General features: G+C 39.3%; 1 protein-coding gene across 1 annotated transcript in view; it reads right to left on the bottom strand.

Annotated features, from left to right (window-relative positions):
- LOC107035099 (ankyrin repeat domain-containing protein 26-like) overlaps positions 1-19,844 on the bottom strand; it is a gene marked incomplete at its 5' end in the record, with an annotated part of 48,800 nt that extends 28,956 nt beyond the window's left edge. The window contains 15 exons of the mRNA XM_072954251.1: positions 1,888-1,981; positions 4,480-4,541; positions 4,948-5,080; positions 6,378-6,565; positions 6,653-6,713; positions 9,406-9,467; positions 9,874-10,006; positions 11,300-11,487; positions 11,575-11,635; positions 14,325-14,386; positions 14,793-14,925; positions 16,219-16,406; positions 16,494-16,554; positions 19,244-19,305; positions 19,712-19,844. Coding sequence (XP_072810352.1) covers positions 1,888-1,981; positions 4,480-4,541; positions 4,948-5,080; positions 6,378-6,565; positions 6,653-6,713; positions 9,406-9,467; positions 9,874-10,006; positions 11,300-11,487; positions 11,575-11,635; positions 14,325-14,386; positions 14,793-14,925; positions 16,219-16,406; positions 16,494-16,554; positions 19,244-19,305; positions 19,712-19,844 — 1,621 coding nt within the window. The remainder of the gene's footprint in view (positions 1-1,887; positions 1,982-4,479; positions 4,542-4,947; positions 5,081-6,377; positions 6,566-6,652; positions 6,714-9,405; positions 9,468-9,873; positions 10,007-11,299; positions 11,488-11,574; positions 11,636-14,324; positions 14,387-14,792; positions 14,926-16,218; positions 16,407-16,493; positions 16,555-19,243; positions 19,306-19,711) is intronic.
- Positions 19,845-20,706: the final 862 nt, after the last annotated feature.

The following is a 20,706-nucleotide window of genomic DNA, read 5'->3' as shown; positions in this document are numbered from 1 at the left end:
TATGAATTGATCAGCCTGGATACACACTTGTAGAATAATCGTTCATAAAAATATTCATTTTTTCCCATATCCACATGGGCTACCAGTATGCCTACATTTCTTGGATCCTCTAGCCATCAAAGTTTCTTGATCCACTCATGCAGGAAAGAATGCATACTGAGTTTTCAATATTGAAATCTGGTGATCAAAAAAAATTTCATCGCCACAGAATTATTAGACATTAAAAGTCTTTTATGTTTCAAAACCTGTGTAGTATTCACTGAAAATAACAACTCTAGCATTTATGGAATGAATCCTATTAATTTCTTGTATTTCCAAAATTGGTTTGGTAAATCAGGCTAATGTATAAAAGGATTCTTCTGAAACAAGTATCTTATCAAAAAATAACATATATTAAAAACAACAACAACAACACAGCCAGTGCTTCATATTCAAGTTAGTCTCATTTGAATAACAAATACCAATACAACATTTATCTTTGAAGCCTGATAGGAGGAGAGGCTGTGGTTTACCCCAATTCTAGGCCCCCTCCTGATTCCAGTATTCTCTGGATTGGCAATGATTTAACCTGGCTTCAGTGCAAATACACTGATGCCATCGAAAAGGAGTTCTCTCAAGTTTCCTCCTCAATTCCAAAATCACCTACCTGCGGCTTTTTTTCCTCCTTCCTTCCTTTCACTTTCCTCTTCAAAGGTACCTCTACATCTGTGGTCTTAATTCTTCCCCTTTTCTATTCTTTTGATGGACGATCCCCACCACTTCTTTTCCCTCTCTGCTTAGCAGCAGTAGCTTACACCTCTAATGTCTACTTCAACTCTTTGCCTCCCTCTGGCTATGAACGTGCTCAGAAAGAAAAACAAAATCGTGCCTTTCCTTGTTGCTGTTGTCTTTAACTTCCCAGTGGCTCTTCTTCCAGATTCCCCTAAACACAAGTCTACCCTCTGAGCGTGATCTGAAGACCAGCAACAAGGGCATCACCTGACAGCTTGTTAGAAATGCAGACCCACTGCTCAGAATGTGCGCTTTTCACTGGGTCCCCAGGTGACTAAAATTTGAGAAACTCTGGTCTATACCGAGTCTGCTTCTATAGCACTCGGACTTAACCGATCCCTCTGAAACAGCCGCACGCGTCTCCCAGTAACACTTCCCCCAAAACTGCATCAGGATCTGCAGACTTTTCAGTGGACTCTTTACCAGGCTCCAGCTCCCCTGACCTCCCCGGAACGCACCCTGCTCTCCACCTCTTTCCCACTCTCTTCTGTTGGCCTATGAGACACCATCCTATAAGGCAGCAACACGCTGCATGACAGGAAGGTCGAGACATTGACAGCTGACCACACCCGCCTGTGCTCACCGGCAGCCACACCCAGCTCTGCGTGATCAGGTACCGCAGTCCTCGCCGCCTTCCTAACGGTCAGGGGACGGGCGAGTGGGACATTCTGCTGTGCCTCCCGGACAAGGTTTGGTGCTGGAAGGAGCTCACTTCATACCCGTCTCATTTCAAACACTCTTCTCTTCCTTCTTCTAAAGAACTATTCTACATTACCACCTCCTGCCAGGGACCCCCCTCCTTTTCCTTCATTTACTCCCCTCCTCTCTACCTCCCTCATTCTTCACTCCCTCCTCCTTCCCTCCTCCTGGTTTCCTGACTGTCCTCAGGTCACAGAGCATCTTGAAACAAAACTAACAACTGAGCTCCTTAAACAGCATTCTAGTTTAATCTGTTGCTGACACCTGGTAAGATATACAATTTACTTCCTTTTCTCCTCTTTTTTCTCACTGTATGTTCAACAGGTGATTTTCTTTGGCTGAGAGAATAGATCCAAATCCATGTTTTAAATCAACATTCTGTAAAATGACTTTTTTGGAATAAAATACAGTACTTACTTTCTATTTGTCCATTTAATGTATTTTTTTCTCCTAGACCTGCAGCTCCAGATAAATGATCAACACGGTTCGGTAGTTCAATCTCAGAGATACTCTGTTAAAATTAATATTAATAATGAGTTGCATAAAGATTTCCTGATCCCTTTCTAAGAAAATACCTGCGTTTCCTATCTTATTATTATTATTTTTTTAATTTCCTACTTTAAAAGCAATTAGACTCGAAAACAAAATAAGCATATCCTGGAAACCCAAACATTTAAATAGAAAATTTCATATGCACTCTTTAGAGCAAGTCTATCTTTTATCTTCAGTTGGCTTTTGATCTTCTGTAAACTGAGCATGGAAAGCTAGAGCAAATATTTTCACAGACAAAATACTGACTTACATGCAGATTTCAACAAAGAATTAACTTCAAAGCACCTAATTCCATTTTGCATTCCTCGACAAAAGAAGAGGACGTTTAAAAAACATAAGTATTTTTATACGTATAACTGAATTGCTTTGCAGGTACACTTGAAACTAACATTATAAACTGACTACACTTCAATAAAAAATTAAAATACATATTTAGATATATTGTTTAATAAGCATGCTATACATTTAAAATGTTTCTTAGGACAGATACTGTTTTTAGCATTAAATAACATACATGGCATGAAAACAAGCCTTGGAGCCTGTCATGTTGAGTATTAACAGAACACTGTGGAAACCGCTACATTTCAGTAAACAAAGGCTTAGCAGAATCTCTTATTTGATAAAACTTTTATTGATAGGGAAAATAGTTGAATAAAGTACCAAAGTAGAAAGAAAAACATTCGTTTAAATTAACAGCAGAAGAATTTTAAACGTAGCTATGCAGCTCTTCAAAAAAGTACCATAAGCTTTACTTTACTTAGGGAAGAAGAAGAACACTCTTCACTGACCACCCTCATGTGCCAGGCCCTTATGATGCACATTCTCTTCTCTACACACAACAATAATAACAGTGACTCTAAGGACGGTTACCCACTTGCTGCTCTTGCTGCTTCCTGGACACTCCAAGATGCTGGAGTACCGTGATGAGCAGATGTGACCCGCTATTCTCTCTGTCCGGAACATCCCTCCCCTGGACCTTCGTGTGACTGGCTCCTTCCTGTCCGTCACCTGGCAGCTTTGGTCACACTCAGCTCTTTCCTGACTACCTAAATTCCACCCTTACTCCACCTCTGTCCTAACTACAAACTCCCCCACTGTTGTCGAACCTCACGCTCTCCACGTTCCTTACGTGAAGGACTTACTGTCCCTGATACAGGGTTCCTGTTTACTTGTTCTTCTGTTCCTGCCACTACAGCCTAACCCTTCAACTGCTACATTCAGTGTCTAACTGCCTGGTGCATAGCTGGTGTTCAGGAACAGGAATTTATTTAAGGTCAAAACATCGAAAATCCCCAGAAGGCGTCAAGTACCAAAGCACTACGTACCTATCGGATATCTCCGATAATAGCCTACAGACACTCAACATACCCCAAATGAGAAATCCCCGTGCCCGCTCTAACTTTCCCACTTTATTGTCCTTCAGATTTTAAAAAGGTGTCCTCAACATTTCAGTAGGTCACTAGTGGCCACTGTGATCATTCTTACATTTCTATAGCACCCTTTGCAGTTGACAACGTGCTTTCACATTTGTTACCACACTTTTGTTCATGACACATAACCGGAGAGGTAGGCATCAGTACCATGTTTTTGAACGAGCTCACTGACATTCAAACAAGTCAGACAAGTTTTTCCAAGATCTCACAGTGGGTCAGAACCAGGATGCTACCACGTCTGCTGACTTCAAGTACAGGACATGCCGAGATCCAAGAGTTCAGGCTCTTCTGACCTCTTTCCACGGCTATCACCTTGCAATAGGTCATCACTACCCTGCACTTAGCTTCCTTCAAGTTCGGTCACCATAAAGGTACTCAGTGCATGCTATTTTCCCTACCCAAAATGGGCTGTCCTCAGTAAAACATCACTAAACCAAACTGGTGGTATTTTAATCCCACATATTTATTACTATTCCCCATGCTTTTGCTTCTCCTGAAATGTTCGCTGCAGATCTACTTGACAATCCAAATATAATAATACTTTCAAGTCGCAGGCACTGTCTTTCCAAGGTCAAAGTGGTTAAACAAACAAAAACACCGGTTTTTTGTGTTTTTTTTTTTTTTTTTTAGTACAACCTGTTTCTCTCTGAATCTAAGAGTTTTACACATTCATTTATAACAAAGAAACAAACATCTGGTCACAGGCCGACCAAGAATTATTTTCTTCAGTTTTTAGAAAATGTAACTTCAGAACCCAAACCGATTCCCTGTGACTTCTAAGCCTTGGCTTTTGCACTACATACAGCAGTTTCATTAGGCGAGTCTGGAAAATTAACACAAGTGCACTCTGCAGTGGCATGACATGTAGCACGGAATGACTTTACTAAGTGAGGGTTAAAGTGAGGAACCAAAATTTTGCTGGGCAAATGTAAAAGTGAGAAAGTGAAGTCAAAACATCCCTCCATTTATGTTTCAACATCACGCAATGCTTACATTTGAACATAATAATAATAGAAGACAGTACCTCAAAAGCCCGGGATGATTCTGCATCTTTCTTTCCTTTGAATCTTAATGCTGGTGTTGCATCTACAAAATGCAGTCACAGATACATTAATGAGAACACATACCACTGGGAAGTTTAAATACACATAAGTCTATCTTGATTCATGAATATGTCAATAAATTAAAGTGGCACGGAAGAATTTCAGAGGGTTGAAGCATTTTCTGGAAGAAAACTTGGTCGTAGTTGGGATATTTATGAAGGAAGATGGCAAAAGAAAAACACTTAAGGAGAAATGGATATCAGATTTGGATCTACACACTTCAGATTTTTTACACTACTTTTTTTTTTTTAATGGAGGTACCGGGAATTGAACCCAGGACCTCGTGCATGCTAAACGTGTGCTCTCCCACTGAGCTATACCCTCCCCCCTCCAACCACACTAGCTTTTAAGCAGAGAAGAAAACCCATAGATGCTCACTGACTTCCCACCTCTGTCACTTTTGTGTGCTCCATCTCCATCAGTAGAAATCAACTTGCTCTGATCTGCTTGCTCCTTTAGAACACTGCTAATTGTCCGAGTGCCGTTCTCTTTTCCCCCAGTTTTTGGCTTTGTTGCCTCTCCCTATAAAAACAAAACACAATGTAACAAAAACCCAACATCAGAAAACATCATATTCCTACACTTGGTCATTCAATCAATCAGTCAGGAAGACAACATATAGTTACTGTATCCATCAAATCATAGGCATTCTCCTGGGAGAAGCTGGCAATATACATAAAAGACAGATTCTGCTCTACACTCTAGGGGAGGTAGAGACACATGAAAACGAATCAACACAGACAAGTTATCATTCAACAGCTCTACACCTGAAGTGAACAGATACAGTAAGGGCACAAAGGAGAGAAGAGACTTGCTGCATGTCAATAGCTCCGGGAATGCTGGGAAGACCAGACTGTGTCTTAAAAGACAGACCCAGTGCAAAGAGCAGATGTGAAGGGGGTTCTAAAAAGGGCAGCCTGAGCCAAAGGTCGAGGTGTGAAACAGCATGGTAAGTCACATGGAAAACTAGAACTCAGTTACTGGGGACGGAATGGAGAGACAAAATTTGCTAGATTAAATATAAGACATCACTTCATTAATTTAAATGTGAGGCTATCTAAAAGAATAACTTCAAGTTAAAACTAGCTTCCATAGGGAACTGTATTCAATATCTCACAAAAAAACTATAATGGGAAAGAAAGAAAAATTCGTTATATATATATATATATATATATATATATATATATATATATATATATATAACCAAATCACTTTACTGCACACCTGTAACTCATACAATACTGTACATCAACTACATTTGAATTAAAAAACAAACTTGTATAACCAAAAAGAAAAAAGGTGAGGGTCAAATTTTCTTTCTGTTGTTCATAAAATCAGCTCTATGTCCTTCAGAAGAGTCTGAGCACTTTCTTCCATGACCTGACTTTTCCTTCTCTTAATTTGAATTAGAGATAATTTCTGTCATAATGTGTGCTATAGAGTTCCTGCTCTCACTTAACCCCACTATTTCTGCTGTGTCTGTAGAATCATCTCTCTCGTTTTGACACTCATACATCTTGTCCTTATTAGATGAACGCTTCCCCTTTGTACCCCTGCCCATCTTCATATTCATCCAGCTGTTCTTTCCTGTTGCTCTCTTACTCTTTCTTTTCTTGATGGCATATCTGAGAACTGTTTATTGCCACCAACCTTTACAAATCTCAGTCCTGCACGTGTACCTCTCTTGTTGTCACACTGTTTTCTATTGTGATCTTGAGGACTTCCATTCCTCTGTAGGATCCTTTTCATCCCCATGAGAATCAGGGGGACGGTAAGTGAAAAAGCACAGGAAGGAAAAGTTAAAAACAAAACGGCTTACCTCTGAAACACCAAGGACTACTGAAGACGTGAGAGGTTCCGGTGCTGGGAAGGCAGGATGAGAAAAGCCTGAAACTTCAGTGGATGGTTGGGAAAAGGTTCTAACTGCATCTTCATTTTCACTATTAGAATTATGGTCCTCAAAGACGGTGCTAGTTCCTGGTTTCAAAGCACCATCTTTTGCCTCTGCTGTAGTGAAAACAAGGTACGGTAGATGAAATGATCTGTAATTTCTCATCAGTGACAACACAAAAAGACAGTCTTCAAATAACTTACTGTTTATCACGGGTTCTTCCCAGGCCCGAATTAGCTTGGCAAATCTTGGATGCCGGACTTTCTAGAGAAGAAAATTGCAGCTTTTAAGAACAACAAATATGAAATTGAATAAAGTAACTGTAACATTTCCCCATTCCTAGATGATCTAACAAAGAGCGCTGGCTTTGGAGTCATTCAGATACGGATTCAAGTCCCGGGTCTGTCATTTACCAACCTACATCTTCTCATGGGGTGAGGATTATGACAGATGACCTCAGGGGTCCCAAAATGTTACTTTCTTTACCCCTCATTGATTATTATACAAACACTATGGTATCCATTAGATGACTTTCTTGACCAAAATGATCTAGAACAAAATCTTATACCTGATAGTTTAGAGTCGTATTGAAAAACCTCACATTAAGACATTTAAAGTGGTGGTTGTATTTTGAAATGTGTTTGCATGATTTATATATGTGTGAATGATCTCTCATGGGGGAAATATGAGAGTTTACTTTTTAGCAGTATCTTATTTGGATGAGTTAGAACAGCAAACAGTATAAGCTACTTCTATTCCATTCGCCAAGAAGCTACAGACAAATGGTTGTTCAAAGTCAGTTACTTCTAAGAAAGAGGAATAAGAACAAAAGTAATTCTGAGGGGCAATGACTCATGAGTGAAAGCCACACACATAGTAAACAGAAAGCTGTCACTAAATATGTTCACAGAGGCAGAGTGAGATGGAATGAAAGAGCAGACACCGAGGAAGTGTTTTCTGCAGAGAAATATTAGGTTTGGGGAAAATCATTAAAAAAAAAAGCGGGGAGGAGGAAGAAAAGAAAAAATGAGACATGACTAGTGAAGTACAAACTTAAGGCAAGTAAAAAGGAAAATGTAAGTATAACAAGGCATGTGGAGAAATATATATATTTCAGCATTTATATATAATAGATCAGGGATGTATCAGTATTGTTAGGGATATACGATGAGTGAAAGCCTCTGTTTTACCTTTTTATTATATATATATAAAAATATATAAGTTATATATGCAAGTATATATATTATTCAGCAAATTTTATAAAAATACGAAAATATATGGCATATAAAATATATATAAAACAAAGGCCTTTCTTCATAGTATATCCCCAATAATACTGACTTGTATTACCCCACAACTGTTTGTTTGTAAACACTGCTATAAGTAACACTTAAATTTTGTCACTGTAAGTCACTCAATTGAACATGGTCATCTCTCACCACCCACTGTTCTCTGTCTGGAACGTCCCTCCCCTGGACCTTCGTGTGACTGGCTCCTTCCTGTCCGTCACCTGGCAGCTTTGGTCACACTCAGCTCTTTCCTGACTACCTAAATTCCACCCTTACTCCACCCCCGTCCTAACTACAAACTCCCCCACTGTTGTCGAACCTCACGCTCTCCACGTTCCTTATGTGAAGGACTTACTGTCCCTGATACAGGGTTCCTGTTTACTTGTTCTTCTGTTCCTGCCACTACAGCCTAACCCCTCAGCTGCTACATTCAGTGTCTTAACTGCCTGGTGCTAGTTGGTGTTCAGGAACAGGAATTTATTTAAGGTCAAAACATGGAAAATCCCCAGAAGGCGTCAAGTACCAAAGCACTACGACGTACCTATCGGAGATCTCCGATAATAGCCTACCGACACTCAACATACCCCAAGTGAGAAATGCCCGTGCCCGCTCTAACTTTCCCACTTTATTGTCCTTCAGATTTTAAAAAGGTGTCCTCAACATTTCAGTAGGTCACTAGTGGCCACTGTGATCATTCTTACATTTCTATAGCACCCTTTGCAGTTGACAACGTGTTTTCAGATTTGTTACCACATTTTTGTTCATGACACATAACCGGAGAGGTAGGCATCAGTACCATGTTTTTGAACGAGCTCACTGACATTCAAACAAGTCAGACAAGTTTTTCCAAGACCTCACAGTGGGTCAGAACCAGGATGCTACCACGTCTGCTGACTTCAAGTACAGGACCTGCCGAGATCCAAGAGTTCAGGCTCTTCTGACCTCTTTCCACGGCTATCACCTTGCAATAGGTCATCACTACCTTGTACTTAGCTTCCTTCAAGTTCGGTCGCCATAAAGGTACTCAGTGCATGCTATTTTCTACCCAAAATGGGCTGTCCTCAGTAAAACATCACTAAACCAAACTGGTGGTATTTTAATCCCACATATTTATTACTATTCCCCATGCTTTTGCTTCTCCTGAAATGTTCGCTGCAGATCTACTTGACAATCCAAATATAAAAATACTTTCAAGTCGCAGGCACTGTCTTCCCAAGGTCAAAGTGGTTAAACAAACAAAAACACCGGTTTTTTGTGTTTTTTTTTTTTTTAGTACAACCTGTTTCTCTCTGAATCTAAGAGTTTTACACATTCATTTATAACAAAGAAACAAACATCTGGTCACAGGCCGACCAAGAATTATTTTCTTCAGTTTTTAGAAAATGTAACTTCAGAACCCAAACCGATTCCCTGTGACTTCTAAGCCTTGGCTTTTGCACTACATACAGCAGTTTCATTAGGCGAGTCTGGAAAATTAACACAAGTGCACTCTGCAGTGGCATGACATGTAGCACGGAATGACTTTACTAAGTGAGGGTTAAAGTGAGGAACCAAAATTTTGCTGGGCAAATGTAAAAGTGAGAAAGTGAAGTCAAAACATCCCTCCATTTATGTTTCAACATCACGCAATGCTTACATTTGAACATAATAATAATAGAAGACAGTACCTCAAAAGCCCGGGATGATTCTGCATCTTTCTTTCCTTTGAATCTTAATGCTGGTGTTGCATCTACAAAATGCAGTCACAGATACATTAATGAGAACACATACCACTGGGAAGTTTAAATACACATAAGTCTATCTTGATTCATGAATATGTCAATAAATTAAAGTGGCACGGAAGAATTTCAGAGGGTTGAAGCATTTTCTGGAAGAAAACTTGGTCGTAGTTGGGATATTTATGAAGGAAGATGGCAAAAGAAAAACACTTAAGGAGAAATGGATATCAGATTTGGATCTACACACTTCAGATTTTTTACACTACTTTTTTTTTTTTAATGGAGGTACCGGGAATTGAACCCAGGACCTCGTGCATGCTAAACGTGTGCTCTCCCACTGAGCTATACCCTCCCCCCTCCAACCACACTAGCTTTTAAGCAGAGAAGAAAACCCATAGATGCTCACTGACTTCCCACCTCTGTCACTTTTGTGTGCTCCATCTCCATCAGTAGAAATCAACTTGCTCTGATCTGCTTGCTCCTTTAGAACACTGCTAATTGTCCGAGTGCCGTTCTCTTTTCCCCCAGTTTTTGGCTTTGTTGCCTCTCCCTATAAAAACAAAACACAATGTAACAAAAACCCAACATCAGAAAACATCATATTCCTACACTTGGTCATTCAATCAATCAGTCAGGAAGACAACATATAGTTACTGTATCCATCAAATCATAGGCATTCTCCTGGGAGAAGCTGGCAATATACATAAAAGACAGATTCTGCTCTACACTCTAGGGGAGGTAGAGACACATGAAAACGAATCAACACAGACAAGTTATCATTCAACAGCTCTACACCTGAAGTGAACAGATACAGTAAGGGCACAAAGGAGAGAAGAGACTTGCTGCATGTCAATAGCTCCGGGAATGCTGGGAAGACCAGACTGTGTCTTAAAAGACAGACCCAGTGCAAAGAGCAGATGTGAAGGGGGTTCTAAAAAGGGCAGCCTGAGCCAAAGGTCGAGGTGTGAAACAGCATGGTAAGTCACATGGAAAACTAGAACTCAGTTACTGGGGACGGAATGGAGAGACAAAATTTGCTAGATTAAATATAAGACATCACTTCATTAATTTAAATGTGAGGCTATCTAAAAGAATAACTTCAAGTTAAAACTAGCTTCCATAGGGAACTGTATTCAATATCTCACAAAAAAACTATAATGGGAAAGAAAGAAAAATTCGTTATATATATATATATATATATATATATATATATATATATATATATAACCAAATCACTTTACTGCACACCTGTAACTCATACAATACTGTACATCAACTACATTTGAATTAAAAAACAAACTTGTATAACCAAAAAGAAAAAAGGTGAGGGTCAAATTTTCTTTCTGTTGTTCATAAAATCAGCTCTATGTCCTTCAGAAGAGTCTGAGCACTTTCTTCCATGACCTGACTTTTCCTTCTCTTAATTTGAATTAGAGATAATTTCTGTCATAATGTGTGCTATAGAGTTCCTGCTCTCACTTAACCCCACTATTTCTGCTGTGTCTGTAGAATCATCTCTCTCGTTTTGACACTCATACATCTTGTCCTTATTAGATGAACGCTTCCCCTTTGTACCCCTGCCCATCTTCATATTCATCCAGCTGTTCTTTCCTGTTGCTCTCTTACTCTTTCTTTTCTTGATGGCATATCTGAGAACTGTTTATTGCCACCAACCTTTACAAATCTCAGTCCTGCACGTGTACCTCTCTTGTTGTCACACTGTTTTCTATTGTGATCTTGAGGACTTCCATTCCTCTGTAGGATCCTTTTCATCCCCATGAGAATCAGGGGGACGGTAAGTGAAAAAGCACAGGAAGGAAAAGTTAAAAACAAAACGGCTTACCTCTGAAACACCAAGGACTACTGAAGACGTGAGAGGTTCCGGTGCTGGGAAGGCAGGATGAGAAAAGCCTGAAACTTCAGTGGATGGTTGGGAAAAGGTTCTAACTGCATCTTCATTTTCACTATTAGAATTATGGTCCTCAAAGACGGTGCTAGTTCCTGGTTTCAAAGCACCATCTTTTGCCTCTGCTGTAGTGAAAACAAGGTACGGTAGATGAAATGATCTGTAATTTCTCATCAGTGACAACACAAAAAGACAGTCTTCAAATAACTTACTGTTTATCACGGGTTCTTCCCAGGCCCGAATTAGCTTGGCAAATCTTGGATGCCGGACTTTCTAGAGAAGAAAATTGCAGCTTTTAAGAACAACAAATATGAAATTGAATAAAGTAACTGTAACATTTCCCCATTCCTAGATGATCTAACAAAGAGCGCTGGCTTTGGAGTCATTCAGATACGGATTCAAGTCCCGGGTCTGTCATTTACCAACCTACATCTTCTCATGGGGTGAGGATTATGACAGATGACCTCAGGGGTCCCAAAATGTTACTTTCTTTACCCCTCATTGATTATTATACAAACACTATGGTATCCATTAGATGACTTTCTTGACCAAAATGATCTAGAACAAAATCTTATACCTGATAGTTTAGAGTCGTATTGAAAAACCTCACATTAAGACATTTAAAGTGGTGGTTGTATTTTGAAATGTGTTTGCATGATTTATATATGTGTGAATGATCTCTCATGGGGGAAATATGAGAGTTTACTTTTTAGCAGTATCTTATTTGGATGAGTTAGAACAGCAAACAGTATAAGCTACTTCTATTCCATTCGCCAAGAAGCTACAGACAAATGGTTGTTCAAAGTCAGTTACTTCTAAGAAAGAGGAATAAGAACAAAAGTAATTCTGAGGGGCAATGACTCATGAGTGAAAGCCACACACATAGTAAACAGAAAGCTGTCACTAAATATGTTCACAGAGGCAGAGTGAGATGGAATGAAAGAGCAGACACCGAGGAAGTGTTTTCTGCAGAGAAATATTAGGTTTGGGGAAAATCATTAAAAAAAAAAGCGGGGAGGAGGAAGAAAAGAAAAAATGAGACATGACTAGTGAAGTACAAACTTAAGGCAAGTAAAAAGGAAAATGTAAGTATAACAAGGCATGTGGAGAAATATATATATTTCAGCATTTATATATAATAGATCAGGGATGTATCAGTATTGTTAGGGATATACGATGAGTGAAAGCCTCTGTTTTACCTTTTTATTATATATATATAAAAATATATAAGTTATATATGCAAGTATATATATTATTCAGCAAATTTTATAAAAATACGAAAATATATGGCATATAAAATATATATAAAACAAAGGCCTTTCTTCATAGTATATCCCCAATAATACTGACTTGTATTACCCCACAACTGTTTGTTTGTAAACACTGCTATAAGTAACACTTAAATTTTGTCACTGTAAGTCACTCAATTGAACATGGTCATCTCTCACCACCCACTGTTCTCTGTCTGGAACGTCCCTCCCCTGGACCTTCGTGTGACTGGCTCCTTCCTGTCCGTCACCTGGCAGCTTTGGTCACACTCAGCTCTTTCCTGACTACCTAAATTCCACCCTTACTCCACCCCCGTCCTAACTACAAACTCCCCCACTGTTGTCGAACCTCACGCTCTCCACGTTCCTTATGTGAAGGACTTACTGTCCCTGATACAGGGTTCCTGTTTACTTGTTCTTCTGTTCCTGCCACTACAGCCTAACCCCTCAGCTGCTACATTCAGTGTCTTAACTGCCTGGTGCTAGTTGGTGTTCAGGAACAGGAATTTATTTAAGGTCAAAACATGGAAAATCCCCAGAAGGCGTCAAGTACCAAAGCACTACGTACCTATCGGAGATCTCCGATAATAGCCTACCGACACTCAACATACCCCAAGTGAGAAATGCCCGTGCCCGCTCTAACTTTCCCACTTTATTGTCCTTCAGATTTTAAAAAGGTGTCCTCAACATTTCAGTAGGTCACTAGTGGCCACTGTGATCATTCTTACATTTCTATAGCACCCTTTGCAGTTGACAACGTGTTTTCAGATTTGTTACCACATTTTTGTTCATGACACATAACCGGAGAGGTAGGCATCAGTACCATGTTTTTGAACGAGCTCACTGACATTCAAACAAGTCAGACAAGTTTTTCCAAGACCTCACAGTGGGTCAGAACCAGGATGCTACCACGTCTGCTGACTTCAAGTACAGGACCTGCCGAGATCCAAGAGTTCAGGCTCTTCTGACCTCTTTCCACGGCTATCACCTTGCAATAGGTCATCACTACCTTGTACTTAGCTTCCTTCAAGTTCGGTCGCCATAAAGGTACTCAGTGCATGCTATTTTCTACCCAAAATGGGCTGTCCTCAGTAAAACATCACTAAACCAAACTGGTGGTATTTTAATCCCACATATTTATTACTATTCCCCATGCTTTTGCTTCTCCTGAAATGTTCGCTGCAGATCTACTTGACAATCCAAATATAAAAATACTTTCAAGTCGCAGGCACTGTCTTCCCAAGGTCAAAGTGGTTAAACAAACAAAAACACCGGTTTTTTGTGTTTTTTTTTTTTTTAGTACAACCTGTTTCTCTCTGAATCTAAGAGTTTTACACATTCATTTATAACAAAGAAACAAACATCTGGTCACAGGCCGACCAAGAATTATTTTCTTCAGTTTTTAGAAAATGTAACTTCAGAACCCAAACCGATTCCCTGTGACTTCTAAGCCTTGGCTTTTGCACTACATACAGCAGTTTCATTAGGCGAGTCTGGAAAATTAACACAAGTGCACTCTGCAGTGGCATGACATGTAGCACGGAATGACTTTACTAAGTGAGGGTTAAAGTGAGGAACCAAAATTTTGCTGGGCAAATGTAAAAGTGAGAAAGTGAAGTCAAAACATCCCTCCATTTATGTTTCAACATCACGCAATGCTTACATTTGAACATAATAATAATAGAAGACAGTACCTCAAAAGCCCGGGATGATTCTGCATCTTTCTTTCCTTTGAATCTTAATGCTGGTGTTGCATCTACAAAATGCAGTCACAGATACATTAATGAGAACACATACCACTGGGAAGTTTAAATACACATAAGTCTATCTTGATTCATGAATATGTCAATAAATTAAAGTGGCACGGAAGAATTTCAGAGGGTTGAAGCATTTTCTGGAAGAAAACTTGGTCGTAGTTGGGATATTTATGAAGGAAGATGGCAAAAGAAAAACACTTAAGGAGAAATGGATATCAGATTTGGATCTACACACTTCAGATTTTTTACACTACTTTTTTTTTTTTAATGGAGGTACCGGGAATTGAACCCAGGACCTCGTGCATGCTAAACGTGTGCTCTCCCACTGAGCTATACCCTCCCCCCTCCAACCACACTAGCTTTTAAGCAGAGAAGAAAACCCATAGATGCTCACTGACTTCCCACCTCTGTCACTTTTGTGTGCTCCATCTCCATCAGTAGAAATCAACTTGCTCTGATCTGCTTGCTCCTTTAGAACACTGCTAATTGTCCGAGTGCCGTTCTCTTTTCCCCCAGTTTTTGGCTTTGTTGCCTCTCCCTATAAAAACAAAACACAATGTAACAAAAACCCAACATCAGAAAACATCATATTCCTACACTTGGTCATTCAATCAATCAGTCAGGAAGACAACATATAGTTACTGTATCCATCAAATCATAGGCATTCTCCTGGGAGAAGCTGGCAATATACATAAAAGACAGATTCTGCTCTACACTCTAGGGGAGGTAGAGACACATGAAAACGAATCAACACAGACAAGTTATCATTCAACAGCTCTACACCTGAAGTGAACAGATACAGTAAGGGCACAAAGGAGAGAAGAGACTTGCTGCATGTCAATAGCTCCGGGAATGCTGGGAAGACCAGACTGTGTCTTAAAAGACAGACCCAGTGCAAAGAGCAGATGTGAAGGGGGTTCTAAAAAGGGCAGCCTGAGCCAAAGGTCGAGGTGTGAAACAGCATGGTAAGTCACATGGAAAACTAGAACTCAGTTACTGGGGACGGAATGGAGAGACAAAATTTGCTAGATTAAATATAAGACATCACTTCATTAATTTAAATGTGAGGCTATCTAAAAGAATAACTTCAAGTTAAAACTAGCTTCCATAGGGAACTGTATTCAATATCTCACAAAAAAACTATAATGGGAAAGAAAGAAAAATTCGTTATATATATATATATATATATATATATATATATATATATATATATAACCAAATCACTTTACTGCACACCTGTAACTCATACAATACTGTACATCAACTACATTTGAATTAAAAAACAAACTTGTATAACCAAAAAGAAAAAAGGTGAGGGTCAAATTTTCTTTCTGTTGTTCATAAAATCAGCTCTATGTCCTTCAGAAGAGTCTGAGCACTTTCTTCCATGACCTGACTTTTCCTTCTCTTAATTTGAATTAGAGATAATTTCTGTCATAATGTGTGCTATAGAGTTCCTGCTCTCACTTAACCCCACTATTTCTGCTGTGTCTGTAGAATCATCTCTCTCGTTTTGACACTCATACATCTTGTCCTTATTAGATGAACGCTTCCCCTTTGTACCCCTGCCCATCTTCATATTCATCCAGCTGTTCTTTCCTGTTGCTCTCTTACTCTTTCTTTTCTTGATGGCATATCTGAGAACTGTTTATTGCCACCAACCTTTACAAATCTCAGTCCTGCACGTGTACCTCTCTTGTTGTCACACTGTTTTCTATTGTGATCTTGAGGACTTCCATTCCTCTGTAGGATCCTTTTCATCCCCATGAGAATCAGGGGGACGGTAAGTGAAAAAGCACAGGAAGGAAAAGTTAAAAACAAAACGGCTTACCTCTGAAACACCAAGGACTACTGAAGACGTGAGAGGTTCCGGTGCTGGGAAGGCAGGATGAGAAAAGCCTGAAACTTCAGTGGATGGTTGGGAAAAGGTTCTAACTGCATCTTCATTTTCACTATTAGAATTATGGTCCTCAAAGACGGTGCTAGTTCCTGGTTTCAAAGCACCATCTTTTGCCTCTGCTGTAGTGAAAACAAGGTACGGTAGATGAAATGATCTGTAATTTCTCATCAGTGACAACACAAAAAGACAGTCTTCAAATAACTTACTGTTTATCACGGGTTCTTCCCAGGCCCGAATTAGCTTGGCAAATCTTGGATGCCGGACTTTCTAGAGAAGAAAATTGCAGCTTTTAAGAACAACAAATATGAAATTGAATAAAGTAACTGTAACATTTCCCCATTCCTAGATGATCTAACAAAGAGCGCTGGCTTTGGAGTCATTCAGATACGGATTCAAGTCCCGGGTCTGTCATTTACCAACCTACATCTTCTCATGGGGTGAGGATTATGACAGATGACCTCAGGGGTCCCAAAATGTTACTTTCTTTACCCCTCATTGATTATTATACAAACACTATGGTATCCATTAGATGACTTTCTTGACCAAAATGATCTAGAACAAAATCTTATACCTGATAGTTTAGAGTCGTATTGAAAAACCTCACATTAAGACATTTAAAGTGGTGGTTGTATTTTGAAATGTGTTTGCATGATTTATATATGTGTGAATGATCTCTCATGGGGGAAATATGAGAGTTTACTTTTTAGCAGTATCTTATTTGGATGAGTTAGAACAGCAAACAGTATAAGCTACTTCTATTCCATTCGCCAAGAAGCTACAGACAAATGGTTGTTCAAAGTCAGTTACTTCTAAGAAAGAGGAATAAGAACAAAAGTAATTCTGAGGGGCAATGACTCATGAGTGAAAGCCACACACATAGTAAACAGAAAGCTGTCACTAAATATGTTCACAGAGGCAGAGTGAGATGGAATGAAAGAGCAGACACCGAGGAAGTGTTTTCTGCAGAGAAATATTAGGTTTGGGGAAAATCATTAAAAAAAAAAGCGGGGAGGAGGAAGAAAAGAAAAAATGAGACATGACTAGTGAAGTACAAACTTAAGGCAAGTAAAAAGGAAAATGTAAGTATAACAAGGCATGTGGAGAAATATATATATTTCAGCATTTATATATAATAGATCAGGGATGTATCAGTATTGTTAGGGATATACGATGAGTGAAAGCCTCTGTTTTACCTTTTTATTATATATATATAAAAATATATAAGTTATATATGCAAGTATATATATTATTCAGCAAATTTTATAAAAATACGAAAATATATGGCATATAAAATATATATAAAACAAAGGCCTTTCTTCATAGTATATCCCCAATAATACTGACTTGTATTACCCCACAACTGTTTGTTTGTAAACACTGCTATAAGTAACACTTAAATTTTGTCACTGTAAGTCACTCAATTGAACATGGTCATCTCTCACCACCCACTGTTCTCTGTCTGGAACGTCCCTCCCCTGGACCTTCGTGTGACTGGCTCCTTCCTGTCCGTCACCTGGCAGCTTTGGTCACACTCAGCTCTTTCCTGACTACCTAAATTCCACCCTTACTCCACCCCCGTCCTAACTACAAACTCCCCCACTGTTGTCGAACCTCACGCTCTCCACGTTCCTTATGTGAAGGACTTACTGTCCCTGATACAGGGTTCCTGTTTACTTGTTCTTCTGTTCCTGCCACTACAGCCTAACCCCTCAGCTGCTACATTCAGTGTCTTAACTGCCTGGTGCTAGTTGGTGTTCAGGAACAGGAATTTATTTAAGGTCAAAACATGGAAAATCCCCAGAAGGCGTCAAGTACCAAAGCACTACGTACCTATCGGAGATCTCCGATAATAGCCTACCGACACTCAACATACCCCAAGTGAGAAATGCCCGTGCCCGCTCTAACTTTCCCACTTTATTGTCCTTCAGATTTTAAAAAGGTGTCCTCAACATTTCAGTAGGTCACTAGTGGCCACTGTGATCATTCTTACATTTCTATAGCACCCTTTGCAGTTGACAACGTGTTTTCAGATTTGTTACCACATTTTTGTTCATGACACATAACCGGAGAGGTAGGCATCAGTACCATGTTTTTGAACGAGCTCACTGACATTCAAACAAGTCAGACAAGTTTTTCCAAGACCTCACAGTGGGTCAGAACCAGGATGCTACCACGTCTGCTGACTTCAAGTACAGGACCTGCCGAGATCCAAGAGTTCAGGCTCTTCTGACCTCTTTCCACGGCTATCACCTTGCAATAGGTCATCACTACCTTGTACTTAGCTTCCTTCAAGTTCGGTCGCCATAAAGGTACTCAGTGCATGCTATTTTCTACCCAAAATGGGCTGTCCTCAGTAAAACATCACTAAACCAAACTGGTGGTATTTTAATCCCACATATTTATTACTATTCCCCATGCTTTTGCTTCTCCTGAAATGTTCGCTGCAGATCTACTTGACAATCCAAATATAAAAATACTTTCAAGTCGCAGGCACTGTCTTCCCAAGGTCAAAGTGGTTAAACAAACAAAAACACCGGTTTTTTGTGTTTTTTTTTTTTTTAGTACAACCTGTTTCTCTCTGAATCTAAGAGTTTTACACATTCATTTATAACAAAGAAACAAACATCTGGTCACAGGCCGACCAAGAATTATTTTCTTCAGTTTTTAGAAAATGTAACTTCAGAACCCAAACCGATTCCCTGTGACTTCTAAGCCTTGGCTTTTGCACTACATACAGCAGTTTCATTAGGCGAGTCTGGAAAATTAACACAAGTGCACTCTGCAGTGGCATGACATGTAGCACGGAATGACTTTACTAAGTGAGGGTTAAAGTGAGGAACCAAAATTTTGCTGGGCAAATGTAAAAGTGAGAAAGTGAAGTCAAAACATCCCTCCATTTATGTTTCAACATCACGCAATGCTTACATTTGAACATAATAATAATAGAAGACAGTACCTCAAAAGCCCGGGATGATTCTGCATCTTTCTTTCCTTTGAATCTTAATGCTGGTGTTGCATCTACAAAATGCAGTCACAGATACATTAATGAGAACACATACCACTGGGAAGTTTAAATACACATAAGTCTATCTTGATTCATGAATATGTCAATAAATTAAAGTGGCACGGAAGAATTTCAGAGGGTTGAAGCATTTTCTGGAAGAAAACTTGGTCGTAGTTGGGATATTTATGAAGGAAGATGGCAAAAGAAAAACACTTAAGAAGAAATGGATATCAGATTTGGATCTACACACTTCAGATTTTTTACACTATTTTTTTTTTTTTAATGGAGGTACCGGGAATTGAACCCAGGACCTCGTGCATGCTAAACGTGTGCTCTCCCACTGAGCTATACCCTCCCCCCTCCAACCACACTAGCTTTTAAGCAGAGAAGAAAACCCATAGATGCTCACTGACTTCCCACCTCTGTCACTTTTGTGTGCTCCATCTCCATCAGTAGAAATCAACTTGCTCTGATCTGCTTGCTCCTTTAGAACACTGCTAATTGTCCGAGTGCCGTTCTCTTTTCCCCCAGTTTTTGGCTTTGTTGCCTCTCCCTATAAAAACAAAACACAATGTAACAAAAACCCAACATCACAAAACATCATATTCCCACACTTGGTCATTCAATCAATCAGTCAGGAAGACAACATATAGTTACTGTATCCATCAAATCATAGGCATTCTCCTGGGAGAAGCTGGCAATATACATAAAAGACAGATTCTGCTCTACACTCTAGGGGAGGTAGAGACACATGAAAACGAATCAACACAGACAAGTTATCATTCAACAGCTCTACACCTGAAGTGAACAGATACAGTAAGGGCACAAAGGAGAGAAGAGACTTGCTGCATGCCAATAGCTCCGGGAATGCTGGGAAGACCAGACTGTGTCTTAAAAGACAGACCCAGTGCAAAGAGCAGATGTGAAGGGGGTTCTAAAAAGGGCAGCCTGAGCCGAAGGTCGAGGTGTGAAACAGCATGAGAAGTCACATGGAAAACTAGAACTCAGTTACTGGGGACGGAATGGAGAGACAAAATTTGCTAGATTAAATATAAGACATCACTTCATTAATTTAAATGTGAGGCTATCTAAAAAAATAAATAACTTCAAGTTAAAACTAGCTTCCATAGGGAACTGTATTCAATATCTCACAAAAAAACTATAATGGGAAAGAAAGAAAAATTCGTTATATATATATATATATATATATATATATATATATATATATATATATAACCAAATCACTTTACTGCACACCTGTAACTCATACAATACTGTACATCAACTACATTTGAATTAAAAAACAAACTTGTATAACCAAAAAGAAAAAAGGTGAGGGTCAAATTTTCTTTCTGTTGTTCATAAAATCAGCTCTATGTCCTTCAGAAGAGTCTGAGCACTTTCTTCCATGACCT

This window comes from Vicugna pacos, chromosome 34, assembly GCF_048564905.1.
Source record: "Vicugna pacos chromosome 34, VicPac4, whole genome shotgun sequence".
Lineage (NCBI taxonomy): Eukaryota > Metazoa > Chordata > Mammalia > Artiodactyla > Camelidae > Vicugna > Vicugna pacos.
This window is presented reverse-complemented; position numbering and strand designations above follow the sequence as displayed.